The sequence below is a fragment of the Argopecten irradians genome, chromosome 10 (assembly GCF_041381155.1).
Source record: "Argopecten irradians isolate NY chromosome 10, Ai_NY, whole genome shotgun sequence".
Lineage (NCBI taxonomy): Eukaryota > Metazoa > Mollusca > Bivalvia > Pectinida > Pectinidae > Argopecten > Argopecten irradians.
Genome location: NC_091143.1, coordinates 14,833,679 through 14,848,815, shown reverse-complemented (window position 1 = coordinate 14,848,815; position 15,137 = coordinate 14,833,679). Strand labels below are relative to the sequence as shown.

At 35.5% G+C, this 15,137-nt stretch overlaps 1 protein-coding gene across 1 annotated transcript; it reads right to left on the bottom strand.

Annotated features, from left to right (window-relative positions):
* Window positions 1–2,694: 2,694 nt before the first annotated feature.
* Window positions 2,695–13,351, bottom strand: LOC138333208 (limbic system-associated membrane protein-like). The gene is made up of 7 exons (XM_069281421.1): window positions 13,214–13,351; window positions 12,786–12,870; window positions 12,327–12,379; window positions 5,693–5,891; window positions 4,991–5,143; window positions 4,523–4,657; window positions 2,695–3,999 (listed from the first exon to the last, which is right to left on the bottom strand). The coding sequence occupies exons 2-7, from the start codon at window positions 12,856–12,858 to the stop codon at window positions 3,605–3,607; spliced, it is 1,008 nt and encodes a 335-aa protein (XP_069137522.1). The 5' UTR covers window positions 12,859–12,870; window positions 13,214–13,351; the 3' UTR covers window positions 2,695–3,604.
* Window positions 13,352–15,137: the final 1,786 nt, after the last annotated feature.

Below are 15,137 nucleotides of genomic sequence, written 5' to 3'. Positions count from 1 at the left end.
TATTAAACCGTGAAAAATATGTGCTTGCTTGAAAGCATCGCAATATATATTTCTACTTTTAAATCCTGTATCGTTAGACATCATATAAGTAAAAATACAATGCATTGTACTGCATTACCAAAATATTTGTTCTTATATATATATATATATATATATATCTGATGATCAGAAAGTGAGGTTGATTAGTATTTTAAAGACGTTCCGAACAGTGATCGAATGCGCCGTTCGTTCGGACCTCCTCGGGTCAACGAGTGCATTCGGAATTGCACATGAAAACTCTTTTGTGACTAAGATTATGAAGAATACCGATCTATATGTTATCCGTCTAACGAAATCTTACATTTTAACGTTAAAATCAGGATAGTATAGTCGATAAACGGCGTATTTGTCGATATTGTACTTAGTTCGGTTTGCCGAAAGTTTGATACCGAGTGAAAACCAAAGTTTGTACGGTAGGTGTAGGACCTAGTTTCGACAAACTAGAAAAAAATAATGTTGTCAGATCTTTGAATTTGGCTAGGCTAATATAACATGAAGCTACATGTATTTTTGAGAAGCACGTTACATAACTCATACAAACGGACTGATATATGCCGAAACGGTCTCGATCTTGTACTGAATAAAATGAGATTTCATAACAATCAAGTGATTAAAACATTTTCTGTTCTACTCCGTTAAACTGTGAATATTTGACACATAATATACATGTGTTTAAGGGAGATGCATAATTAAATCAAGATATTCCAATTTTGCCTAGTAATCCTCTAGTATAAAACTACAGATACAGAAATATTTTCATCTCTCCATCGCCCTACCCCTGCTTTTCATTCAATTTGTACAAGCTAGTATATTTCATGAATATTGCGTATACATGTAGATGTCTACATGTATCATGTTTAGCTAATATGATCCTCAATAAGCACTAACACGTTCGGGAAAGAAGATTTTATTTACTGTATACATGTACGATATAACATTTGCCTAACTACTGTAATAAGATGATGCGTGTATTTCCCGTTTCGAGAAAATGCATGGAAGTACTCTAATTAAGTTGATCAAATACTATATGTAAGCTAGTGTCAACATCAGTATTATATCTGCGGTATAGAAACTAAACATGTACATGTAGGCATAAACTAATTATTTTCCTGTCTACAGTAATCAGCTGAACGTAGATAGAGGATTCAGAATAAGAGATTTTTTTCTTAGGCGTACACTTGCCGTATAGTTTATATCGAGGCTCCAAAAATCTGTTTTAGTTTACTTCGGACAATAAATATGTATCTACATTTCTTAGATATGCAGATATCTCCTCAAAAAACATACAAAGACATACAGTTGTGTATGATGACATCGATTTTATCGACATTGTTGTGATCAAGTTTAAGTTATCAACTTCGATCGTTGTCACATAGACGCTTTTCATCGTTACAATTTTGGCGCCAAATTCAAATTTATGCTTAAATATCTGCCTCAAACGACTATTGAAGCTAAGATATCTTGACGATAGAAATATAGATTTTGATATAATATTTTTCCGCTAAAACAATATAAAATCATGGATTGTCTAAAGGGTAATTAAAGTAGAATCTTTACACGGAATTTTCCATATTCATTTTTTCAGATATTATATCCAGGCAAAATAATGGCTTATTTGTGCCATTTCTTGCGCTTTTGTATAGCATCAAATCGGTGGCATCGTGACATAAAATTAACTGGTATAACACTTTATATTATCAGACTATTACACTTTGTAATATTCAATATATAAGATGTTCTTTATAAAATATCACCTGTCGATTTCGGTCAAATAATATAATTGTGAAAAAAGTCATTTTTAGGGGGTAGGGGTATAGAAGGGCTAATTACTCAAACATTCCGCGGTCAATTTTTTTAATATTCTTTTATCATAACCCAAACACCTGTCTTATTATGTGGACAAAAAATAAAGAAAATTAAACGACACAATTTTTTGAAATTAGGTTTTTAAGTTGAAATTCAAATGCAAAAATTGGGCCTTTTTAGGCCTCATTTACACGCATTCGCGTGAAAAATTCACAATTATTGTATTTTTAAGAGTGGAAACGACATTGAGGTCATTGATAGCCATATAAACTTACATATTAAAGATAAAAAATATTGTTGTTTGTAATATTTCAGTCAATTACCAAGCTTTGAAAATATGTGTGTAAAATTGTATTTTTAGAAAAACAGACGGTGAAGTAGGGTTATTGAGAGTACAATATTTCCAAAACCGCACGGTCAAATTTCAAATAAAAGCCTTAATAAACAGTTTATTAACCAACCTTTCAGTGAGCAAATTTTAAAGAAAATTAAACGAGGGGAAATTTTTGGGCCTAATTGTATCGAACCACCTTAATTCTCTAATTACGACTAGTTTATTTTGTATCACATTCCCACTTCTGTCAGGTGAAATACATAATATATATTCCGTCTTTGCTTATTGCAGAGTTATCTCCTTCGGGTAGGTATTGATTGTGAAGTTATTATTTTGGGAGCGACATTCACGTCGTTTCCTCTGTTGTTACGCCCGCAAGTACATACCAAGATCAATAACTACCAGATATGATGCCAGTTTGATGCTGGGACACTCAACAATATCTGAATAATAAATTAATCAATCCGTCACTTAATGATCTATATTTTAAAATAAAATAAATCGAAGTCGACCTGTACATAAAACCATACTTTAATTTGACTAAAGGGAAATGACAACAGTTGTCATATAATATCAAATCACAATGTATATAACAGATTTGTGTTTTCTGTCCTCACTAATGAAAATAAACATCCACTTCTCACTCAAAAAGGACAATACACCATAGATCATAAACCCACTAGTATAATTCAGGTATAACACATGATCTAGACTAAAATGTCCATCAAGGATTCTGCTATTTCAAATAAAAATGTCTCTTAAGAGAATAATTTGTTTATATGTCTTAGCAAGACAACCAATTCATTATTATTTGGAGTTACAACAAATGTGCCGATGGAGTGAAGCTTGTATATTCTGATCGAGCAGGGTTGCATATATAATCATATGATGGGAGATCCCCGGGCCCCAAAAACCCCAAACACCTTTGCCACTCCCACCCCCCACTTAAAAAAATACGTTCCATCACGCCACTGTAATTAACGATTAAAAACAAACAAACGACTAACTCACGACCAACAATGATAAAATGTTTAACACAGGGGAATATTCGACCTCAAATTATCTTTTCATAAAATATAACCACCATTTTCTCCGAATTTTCTCATTTTCTTCAAACATTTATTCCAGGTATGTATAGCCAAACATATCTGATAGGTCATACAAAGTATACGAACATACCTTCACATATACATATTTATAATGACAGATAATTCAGTATCAAAAGATACCTCACTTGAAGTACTTTTAAGTAATGAATTTAAGACTTACAAGACTTACAATACCTTTTGGGAATGATATTTGATATGTTGATATTACGCTATGTCTATAGTGTATCACTTAAAATGGAAAGTCCAAAAAGCCAATCATACAATAGTCATTGAAAGCATTGATCTATAAGTCCCTTGTGAAATATCACGTATTTTATTATTGATATATGAAGATGGAAGCCGATTGGTTTCCGAAAGAGTTGCGTGCTTGGCATTCATACAAACCATAAGCCTCTTTGGTCAGAATCTTAAAAACTACTAATAGGACCTTCCATCGTCCTTCTACTGCATGGTTCGATTCTGTGATGTCATAATAAAAAGGAGGTCTATCAACCGTTTTTACGTCTTCCCCACTATTATGAGTCAAAAATGGTTTACCATTGAATAACCATGTACTTGAATTATAAGGTCGTGCGTCCACTAAGCAACGCATGCTTATTCTGTCCGTGATATTAGCTGGAAACCGATTTTCTGTTTCATTTAAAACCAGATGACTCCATGTTGTTTCTTTACTACGCAGCTTCGATATTCCAAGCGCAATATCAGGGGGATCTGAAAACAAAAAAATATATATTTATTATTTATATAATTAATTCAGTAAAAGAATAAATGATCTTAAGAAATAAAGTGGAAAGCGAAAGTAAACAGCACATAACTGCCCCGGTCAATCATGTTAAAAGGCCACGTAAAAAATGCCGTAAGACACAGTGTAATAACAATATTGTACTACCACATGTACATATATATCGAAACTGTATTAGTTTAATAAGTTCTTTTCCCCCTCTATTTTCTGTTAGTTCTAGTTGTGTAACATTGTGACAATGTTACACGACAATTTTATATATACTATAACACTCTCCTAATGGTGTAAAAACCCATTAAACTCGGATTTTCATATAACACAGCTACTCATGCAACAATCCGAGTATACATTACGCAAGGAACATAGTACATTGAAAATATCAAATTGCTAATGCAAGGGTATTCGTATATCAAGCTATAAAAATATTTATTACAGTGTCTGTACCCGGTTGAACAGGCACGTAAACCTTCATTAAAGTGAAAAACAACATACAATTTATACTGATGTTCATTCCTTTCTTTAACTTCATGTTTTCGTATTGGATGAATTCCATTTCACAGTAATACCGCCAAGGACAATATCTAGAAATATTGCTGATGTGTAATTTAGGTCCATAAATTCCAATTTCTAAAAAAAAAGAAACAAAATAAATTGATTGACGTTATATAGTTGTTGACAGCCTAAATCTTTTACAGGGGTTACTAGTAATATCTCCCTTACAATCAAACAGACTATTATTTGAATATTTCACAATATACTTTGATTTCCGCAAACAACAGCGGGAGAACACTGTCAAGTATGGGACAAATTTCAATCACCTCTGTAGAGCTAATTTAACAAAATATTGTGACGTCATTAATACATGCTGCTTCGATTTTCGACAACGTCATCCTTTTAACGAAATGTTATCAGTATTGTTAACACCCACACTCCATCAGTAAGCAAACATAATCCACCTACCTTTTGATCTATTCGATTTGAGATAGGTATACCATGTGACGTTTGGAGGTGGATCTCCAGTGACGTTACACCACAAGCTGACGTTAGAGGTTTCGTCAGCCTCCAGTATGGGGCCACTAAAATTTCCACTACCAACCCTGATCGCCGGAGGTTCTGGATCAAATTTAGGAAACATACTTATATCATGATGGGGATGTGGTAACTGGGGGTTCTCACGATATCAATTATTTCACCTTTACAATTTTACAGTTTATAAACACTGTGACCAAAGATCAACCCTCCTGTGTGTCGCGGTCTACTACTTACTTACAAATATCAGGACGTATCTATTCTTAAGATATTTACCAGCGAGTAATATTATTTAAGATAATTCTTCGTATCAATGCTTCATAGCGGTTATGAAATCATTTCGTTTGTAACAAGGAAAACATTATGACAATTCATGTTGATGATCATTTAACTCTTGCGGAACGAAATTGTTGAATCAATATATTGCGATTTCATATGACAGCACAGCACACCGGACACTGAAATTTTATGGCGTACTATCTTCTACATTGGTATGTTTAAAAACCAAACAAACAAACAAACAAAAGGACGCGTGATAACATTAGGAAAACATAGTTAGCAGATTTCTACGATAGCAATCATGTTTAAGTGATACTAACAGTTGATAATGGAATAGGTTAACTTGACACCAACCCATAACACTCAGTTTGTATTCTGTCAATATCCGTCCATCGCCGGTGTTTAAGCGACAAGTGTAGATGTTGCTGTCAGATGCCACTGTACCCGATAATGCCACCAACTGTTCACCATCATCTTGAAACGTGAATCGCTTGTCTTTAACAATTATATTTTTTCCTGATTTAAGTATCTCTGTTCCTCTGAACCAGCTTGTCTGAAAAAAAAATGCTAAAATGACACTTTTTTCTTTCTTCTCAAAGTACTCTCGACACACGCTAGAAATTCAAGACAAGCGTCTCTCTTAAATCATGTTTATAAGCACTCACGAATCAGGAAGAGGTTTCAATATTGTATTCACCACCAAAAACCACCAACAGTTTGAGAATTACAATACCTGTTATGCATACGTTTTTATTTTACAAGTACAAATAATAGCTGAAATGAGTACATACGATCAAACTATAAAGTCAGGTTGGGGTCTACAATTTCATTTCTCATGCATTTTTGCAGGTATATTTCCATCTAAACACAGACAAGGCATAAAAACAAGAATGTCATTGTGCATAAATTCTGTTCTGTAACTAATGTTTATAAGGCATCATAGTTACATGTTTGTCGGTCCATTCGAATGATTTTTTCAGCTTAATTTATCAAACCTGATGGGTTTCAATAAATCACTAAAGGAAAAATAATATGTTAAAATTTCCGTCCAGACACATTTAACTTTAAGTTGTGGTGCCTATCAATTTGGTAGTCTGACTATGTTAATTCAGTGTATGTTATGTTCTGCTAATGACATCAATATGCATGAATATTTCTTAAAACATAAATCTATAAAGTATTACATGTATACTATTTTAAGGTTTACACTTTCCTCGAAAATGTAGAGCATTACGTAATGATACACCGTATTTCAAATGAAAAGGGTTCTTTATTAAAATCAGAAACTATTAGATAGTAAACATATAATCAAAGTACTCAAAGTACTGCAAATTCAACGCAGCAGATACAAAAAAATTAGAATGAAATGAAATGAATTCGATTAATTCAGTACTGCCATATTTTAGTTTCAAGTCCTGTTGATTACATGACATTGGATACACCACTCTGGTTTTGTGAAAAAAAAAATTCTTAATGATGAATATTTGACCAATCCATATAAAATATGCGTGCACATACGAGAGCAAAAATCATTTTAAAGCATTACTATAATGTACACAGAAAAAAAACTCTGATTAGTTTACTTTTAACTCTGAGGTCTATAAGCCTTAAATAGTAATTCCAATTTGTATTGTCATAAACAGTGTTTATGTAAGTTAGACAGAGGAGTGTATACACATGTAGAGTATGTGTGTGAATATTCTACACAGAGGCTGTGTTAATTGCACCAATCAGAAAGCAGGCTTCCCATGACTGCATACACACAAATGCAGTAATGAGGATGGCACATTTTGATTGGTCCGAAGTAATATTTCTGACATTCTTCTAAATTAAAAACCCCTACATAAAATAAACAATTTCAAAAGAAGGAAAACATGTAAGTCTTATATATTCATTAAAAAAGGAATTTCGTCCTACACTCTTGACCTGTGTTGCCCACTTATGTAGGTAAAATCATGCACACATGAGGGCAGCCTTATCAATAATCATTTTAAAGCATTATCTTTAACAGTTTATGTAGGTTAGACAGAGGAGTCACACCAAATGTTGATTGTATGTTCATGTATACACATGTAGACACAGTCAGAAAGTATGTGTGTGCATATTCTACAGGGGCTGTGTGATTTCCAACAATCATAAGGCAAGATTCCCATGATTGCATACTGCAGTAAAGGGAAATGCAACATTTGATTGGTCAAAAGGAATATTATTCTATAAATAGGGATTTATGAATGGAAGTTTATGAATGAAATGGTTTAAGATGTCACCACTAGATGTCATTGTAGGACAAGTCCTACACAGTCCTACACACCATAGTAAACCGGATAGCAATAATACAAACGCTAGTCGCGTTCCATTAAAAATGTAAATTATTGATCAATGCAATAATTGATTGACAAGTAATATTCTGTATTTGCATAATACAGAGTTATCTGTCCTTGTGTGGAGATATCGATTGTGATGTCATACTTTTCGGAGAAAACGACGAGATTTGTGCTCACAAAATAATGACTTCACAATCAAACCTACCCGCAAGGGATCTTACTCTGTAATATGCAAACACTTAACTCAATAGCAGCATTACTTTTTAAATCGGTGTCACCACAAAAGAAGAACATGTAATGTAATAAACCTAGTATCTATTTTTAGATTATATTGCAAATTTCTAATTGGTATTTTATGTAGGGATTTGCAGTGAATTACTAATTAATAAAACACATGTATTACGGCAACACATACTGTATAAGAGCGTGGACCAAAACAATATATATCTAATTAAAAGTGGACCTATAACCATGTACATCGTACAGTAAAACCTGTCTTTGTATATTGTAATGGCGCGTCCCCACTCCCGGGACCAGCGTCGAGGGGACGTCAGTTCCCAAATGTTGTGATCGTATAGTTTTGATTTACAATCCCCACGACACCGGTCAGCAGACGAATCCCGAGAGTAGAGACACGCACACACGCTGATCTGATTACAGACAGCTCAATCCCAAGTTCATAAAGGATGTGGCGGAGCAATTTAATTACATGTCAACAAACACTTACATAAAGATAAATGGAGATTTATTCATATTAATTAACTAGATCAATTAAACAGTGATACATATAAACGGTAACAAAGTAAGTAAAAGTAATACACAAAGATAAACGGTTTCAGTATACGGACACCCCTATAGGATTATATAGGACCTATTGATAACGGTACATCTACCCCCCTCCTATACCTATAAACTTATACCCTACACCCTCACCTCCCGGTAAACACTAGCAACAGCCCCACTCCCTAACTAACGTGTACACACCCCCACGTGCCCTAACGTTTACGTACTAATGTACGTGTGCTGTTGTCAGCACTGTGTGGTAGCTGTTATCAGCTCCTGAGGTAGGAAAGATATCTCTCCTTGAGTGTTGGCCGGTTATCCGGCCATGCAAGTCAGCCATTTTCGCTGTGCAGCCCTTTTTATACCCCAGCCCCCTGGTCCTATTTGCGACGTCGCACACCCATTCCGATTGGTCTAATCTATGGCATATGCGCAGTGAACGCGGAACCTCATCCGGCAACTCACCGATATCCTGTAGTCTTGAGGGTAAACACCAAGTTAACCTAGATTGTTCAAGGATACAAATCATAGCCGCTATTATAATACTCAACCGGAAACGCACGCGGAATGTTTATATGCATAGCCCTACCCTACCGGTGTCATATCAAACAGATGAAAGGGACCACATCAACTATGGCACACACACACTAAAATAATCAACTTCATATGTAAGGCGAGTGACCTATATTCCCACATTCCTCCCCCCTTAAGATCAAAGTATCATTTTCACAAAAATATAACCTTTGTCACCAAGACTATCAACCTTAATTACCCTTGGAATGGGTATCAATTCCGCCTCTATGATTAACAAAACAAAAATCTGAAAGCTACACAAACTACACACATCATAACCCGGTATAATGTGACAGTATTTTCAGAACCACTATTTCTATGGAGCAGGCAGTACTGACCTCCATGTATCATAAACAAAACATTGTCATAGCTACTCAAATATGGTGTACAGTAAATATGTAGAACAATATACCAAAACATTTTCTTGTCCATAATCTATATTTAACATTATAACCATCAGCTTAATACCGATTAATACCTCAAAATATGGAACAGTAACCTTTTTAGTGACATACCCCATTAATATAGATTAACAGGTACTGCACTAAGTTCGAATCTAGAATCCCACCAGGAAATCTGAGTAACCGTAAAGAACATTAACCCATAGGAACTTTAATCCGTAACGAAAACATACAGTATAGCTGAAAAGCAAATAAATAGCAATGAAATGTCAATGTTTTCCCTGAAATGAAAAATGACATAATCCACAATATTTCACATTTCACATTTCACAAATGAAAATAATCCAAATGTTAAAGTCACAATTTCTTCTCTTTTTAAAATCCACACGAATGAAATTGAAATCGCATAACGCTTAACACAGTCAACGTTAACACAAAATCGTTGTACCACACTCTTCAAAAAATATGTCCGTTTCCTGTGTTCTTCCAGTTCCGGTGGTCCTCTTCTTATCCCCCCGGAGGTACGTAACGTCCCCGGTATTGTCTTCCTTCATCTTCACGGAGGTACGTTACGTCTCCGTATCCCTCATACAGCTCCATTGATCCCCATTTGATTGACAATTAACCCCCTAGAACTGGTACAGTTCCTCGAGGCCAATGCCAATGGAGATGTCTTGTATTTTCTGTGGCTGTTACTTGACCTGACCCTGTCATTATACTGAGTTCAGGGTCGAGGTCACATCAGGTCACACTCATACCATTCCTCACAGTAGGGGTGGTCCAGTAAATGTTTGAGTAATCCAATACCAGTGGTAACAGTGTACTATCCTGACCCTGGCTAGTCAGATACACACGTGCTTGTCCCGTTAGATGGTCTCACTCCCTAGCCTGTCATCACTGTCCCATTAGTGTATAAAATATATCCCCTCCCAACTGTTGACATAGGAGGTATCACTAGGAATTTCATTCTGTATACCTCGGCCGATCTCTCCACTCCCGAAACTATGTATCGCTACCATTTTATCCCATTTTGAAAACATAATGAATCCACCTTTGAGTTGGTGAACTTAACCCCATTTAACAATTGGAGAAACAGACACATTGAGCCTAATGTCTATCAGCATTCTAAATGTTACCCTATGTAAATGCACCTTGCATTAAGACAACCTATGTCTATAATACACCAGTAACCATTGTCGAACCCGACCTGACACTCTCCCTTGTTTATCTATATCTCCTAGAGTTTCCTTCCAATTTACCAACTCTGTCTTTGACGTTTAAATACTGGCTGGACCTCTCATTACTCATTAGTTTTCTAATTAATGTAACGCTCCTTTCTAGTTTCCTTAGAGTTACAATCTCCCCATACCAACACAATATGGTCTCATTGATATACTTTCAACGACAAAACCTAACAAAGTTTTATCAATATCCTTATTCCTAGTTTCTGATACCGTAGAGCAAAAACTTACTTCATTATAACAGTTTTGTGTTTTAAATGAGCGTCTATTGTTACAGGACTTGATATTTCTAACAATAAAGGTTACAAAATACACATTGCCTTGAAACTGAATTTCACATATAGTTCAAGTGACATATAATCAAATACTCACATTCCACATCCTCGGTCACAGGCACCATTCTGTAATAGCGCGTCCCGACTCCCGGGACCAGCGTCGAGGGGACGTCAGTTCCCAAAAGGTGTGATCATATAGTTTTGATTTACAATCCCCACGACACCGGTCAGTAGACGAATCCCGAGAGTAGAGACACGCACACACGCTGAGCTGATTACAGACAGCTCAATCCCAAGTTCATAAAGGATGTGGCGGAGCAATTTAATTACATGTCAACAAACACTTACATAAAGATATAGGGAGATTTATTCATGTTAATTAACTAGATCAATTAAACAGTGATACATATAAACGGTAACAAAGTAAGTAAAAGTAATACACAAAGATAAACGGTTTCAGTATACGGACACCCCTATAGGATTATATAGGACCTATTGATAACGGTACATCTACCCCCCTCCTATACCTATAAACTTATACCCTACACCCTCACCTCCCGGTAAACACTAGCAACAGCCCCAAACTTATACACTACACCCTCACCTCCCGGTAAACACTAGCAACAGCCCCACTCCCTAACTAACGTGTACACACCCCCACGTGCCCTAACGTTTACGTACTAATGTACGTGTGCTGTTGTCAGCACTGTGTGGTAGCTGTTATCAGCTCCTGAGGTAGGAAAGATATCTCTCCTTGAGTGTTGGCCGGTTATCCGGCCATGCAAGTCAGCCATTTTCGCTGTACAGCCCTTTTTATACCCCAGCCCCCTGGTCCTATTTGCGACGTCGCACACCCATTCCGATTGGTCTAATCTATGGCATATGCGCAGTGAACGCGGAACCTCATCCGGCAACTCACCGATATCCTGTAGTCTTGAGGGTAAACACCAAGTTAACCTAGATTGTTCAAGGATACAAATCATAGCCGCTATAATAATACTCAACCGGAAACGCACGCGGAATGTTTATATACATAGCCCTACCCTACCGGTGTCATATCAAACAGATGAAAGGGACCACATCAACTATGGCACACACACACTAAAAAAATCAACTTCATATGTAAGGCGAGTGACCTATATTCCCACAATATAGACCACCTGCTTAAAGGGACATTTTTCTAAGAACCAAAATGGCCAATTTTAACACGATATGACCTGTGTGTATTGACCACCAGGGTATTAAGACCATTTCCCTCTGTCCCTTGGATGATCTTTTAGACAGATGTGAGTGTAATTGCATATAACATGGTACATGAGGCCCTTCTGTATCAGAACAATGCTATTGTTTAACACCATCACAATGAGGATGTGTACTTAAGTTGAACTTACCGACTCCTCTTGTCCGTTACACCGGAAGATGACTGTTTCGTTAGACCTAATATCTAAAATAAGGACAAATATCAACATCAGATTAGGAAGGTTGCTGATTACGCAGCACAGCGTGAACTTCTGATAATAGTACAAATAAACTTTCCAAATATGTTACTCGGGCGATCATGTTATGTCATTTGTCACGTGACACATTAATATGTAATTACCATATATAGATGTCCTTGTAATAAAGAGAAACCTAACTCATTAAGTCAGTAGAATTTTTATTCATTTTATCAATTGATGTATAAATGTAAACTTTTTGCTTATACCAAAACACATGGTTTACAAACACCCATAGTCCTAATAAAATCGTCAAAATAATACATCAGCAGATTGTTGGTGATTTATACACGTGCTGATATTAAGATGTGATATGTATATGATTTAAGACAGTTTCCATGAAATATTACATACACCGTTCCTTATAAGACCAGCCACGGGACAGCATTGACATCACTGTGATCAAGACGGTTATCGCAAGTGTCATATTGTTGGTCAACTGAAACAGAAGCCATTTCTGGAAACGCTGGAATTCTAAAATCAATCATGATAATTGCTCTAAACTGCTAATCACAGTTAAAGAGATATTAAACTTGAGTACGATTAAATCCTAGCTAACATACTATATTGTTTGTATTGTAAATATGCATAGTTATTGATATAAATTTTGGCACAATTGAGTGTCATACGTTTGATAGCCAACAATTAATGATCGTAATTGCATCTCTCTGACGGGTCCCTTAAGAAGAAGATAGCTCTGTGATGAAGTTAGTAAATAGGGAATCTTATACATTTATATACACTTCTATGGGTGAAGTCACTATAGAATTACTCATACTTACTTTCGGTTTGCAAAATCCTTTAAAACTTGAGGAACCGTTATCCGAAATGACATGGATGGCTAGACAGACCACACATAACTACGTAATTTACCTCCTGGTTGACTACTATAGGTTTGTGTACTTATACACATCATGACCCTTGACACACGACACTAGGTTATAAACGTTGTTATAATACTGAGGATTCGGTTAGTCATTGTCAACTTATAAGACAAGTGGAGAAAGTACTTGATATTTATTTATAAATTAGCACAGTGTTTCAATGCACATGTAGATGTATATATAGCGTGTACCTCGTTCTCTCTTTCGTTCAATAAGTCTTCAACTTTAGGTTAAACCATTTATCATTGTGTATGTATAATACCCGGATTAATATATAAATTTAGTCAAAAGTAAGTATAAGATACATATAATCCAATAATATAATTTGGTGTAAAAGCAAAACAAAACCAGTCCGAAATTGGGAAAGTGTTGTTCAACCCTGAAAACGGGAAAATATAGTTCTGGCTTATGGGATTCACTAAAAGCAGACAATCAACTAGGTGCGTAATAAAAAGTAGTGGCTAATTGTGTAGTTTGCCATTTACTCATAAAAGGTACAGTACTCATTGTTAAAGCAGAAATACTTGTTTTGCCATAATAAACATATTTGATCAAAATGTGTAAATAGTCAAAACATGAAAAATCAGCTGAGATGTACCAAGATGGTCAGAATTGTGAGTTGGTAATATAATATGTTAATGATTACTCAATAAAAAACAGGTAGAGGTTTAGTTGAAATAAGCGGAATTCAATGAAGTGATAGATTTTATTTAAACACGTTATAATTTGATTGTAACTTTTATGTTAATGTGCGATGGGGTTGGGCACAGGTTTTCCATTTTACATGTTTTGGAAAACATATCCCTTTAGCGATAGATGTTTCACGTCAAGGAAAACTATAATCATGCGAAACTTTTGAATCTGGATAAGCAAAATCATTGTTCAAACCAAAATTCAACAAGACATTGTCAAATGCATAAAAAAACTAGATCAGGATTAGTGCGGAGACTTCCGAAAAGTACTAGGTTGATAGAATATGGAAAATCGACGACACACGAAGTACAAAGCTCAGTCAAAATTAACCGAGTCATCATCTCAATTAAACAGGATTGGAACTTATAATTAAATGCATACAAATATCGCGTGATGTTGTATTCGTGGTTCAGTAGTTCCAAAATTAAACTGCCAGTGACACATTTACACGCTTTTCGTCAACATTTTCAGTAGTTCCAAAATTAAACTGCCAGTGACACATTTACAAGCTTTTCGTCAACATTTTTACATCCGTCAGAAAAAAAACCCGTGTAATTTAGAACGAACTCTGGGACATGGAATCAAAATGATGATGAAAATACATAAAGCTTGAGATAGAAGGATAAACCTGTTACTATAAAGAAAAGAGAAAATAAACAGTATGAGATAAAGAATTAACAAGATAAGATCGTTGTAAGCAGCTGATACGAAAGAGATGTAGATTTCTTGATTCCAATTTCAAATGGATTTGCCATAGGTGATAATTATATTATTTTTCACCCTGACCAGGACTAAAATTCGCCAGAAAAATGTAAAAGAGCTTGTTTATTGTAAAATACAAGATAGCGGTGGACAGACATGTATCATGCTTAATTTTAGATATCCTTACATTAAACGGAACTCGGGACTGGTTCCTGGTTCCGTTTATTAAACGGAACTAGGAACTAGGAACTCGCAACCAACTTCAGCCCTCCACATTATATTATTTATCCTGCAACTGTCCCACATACTGACCGATAACTACTGCCGGATAAACTTGTGCTTTATCCGTCAATACGAAATGCTTTATCCGTCAATACGATCACGTGAATTTGTTCCATATCTGACGGAACTTTTTCTAACCTGACCC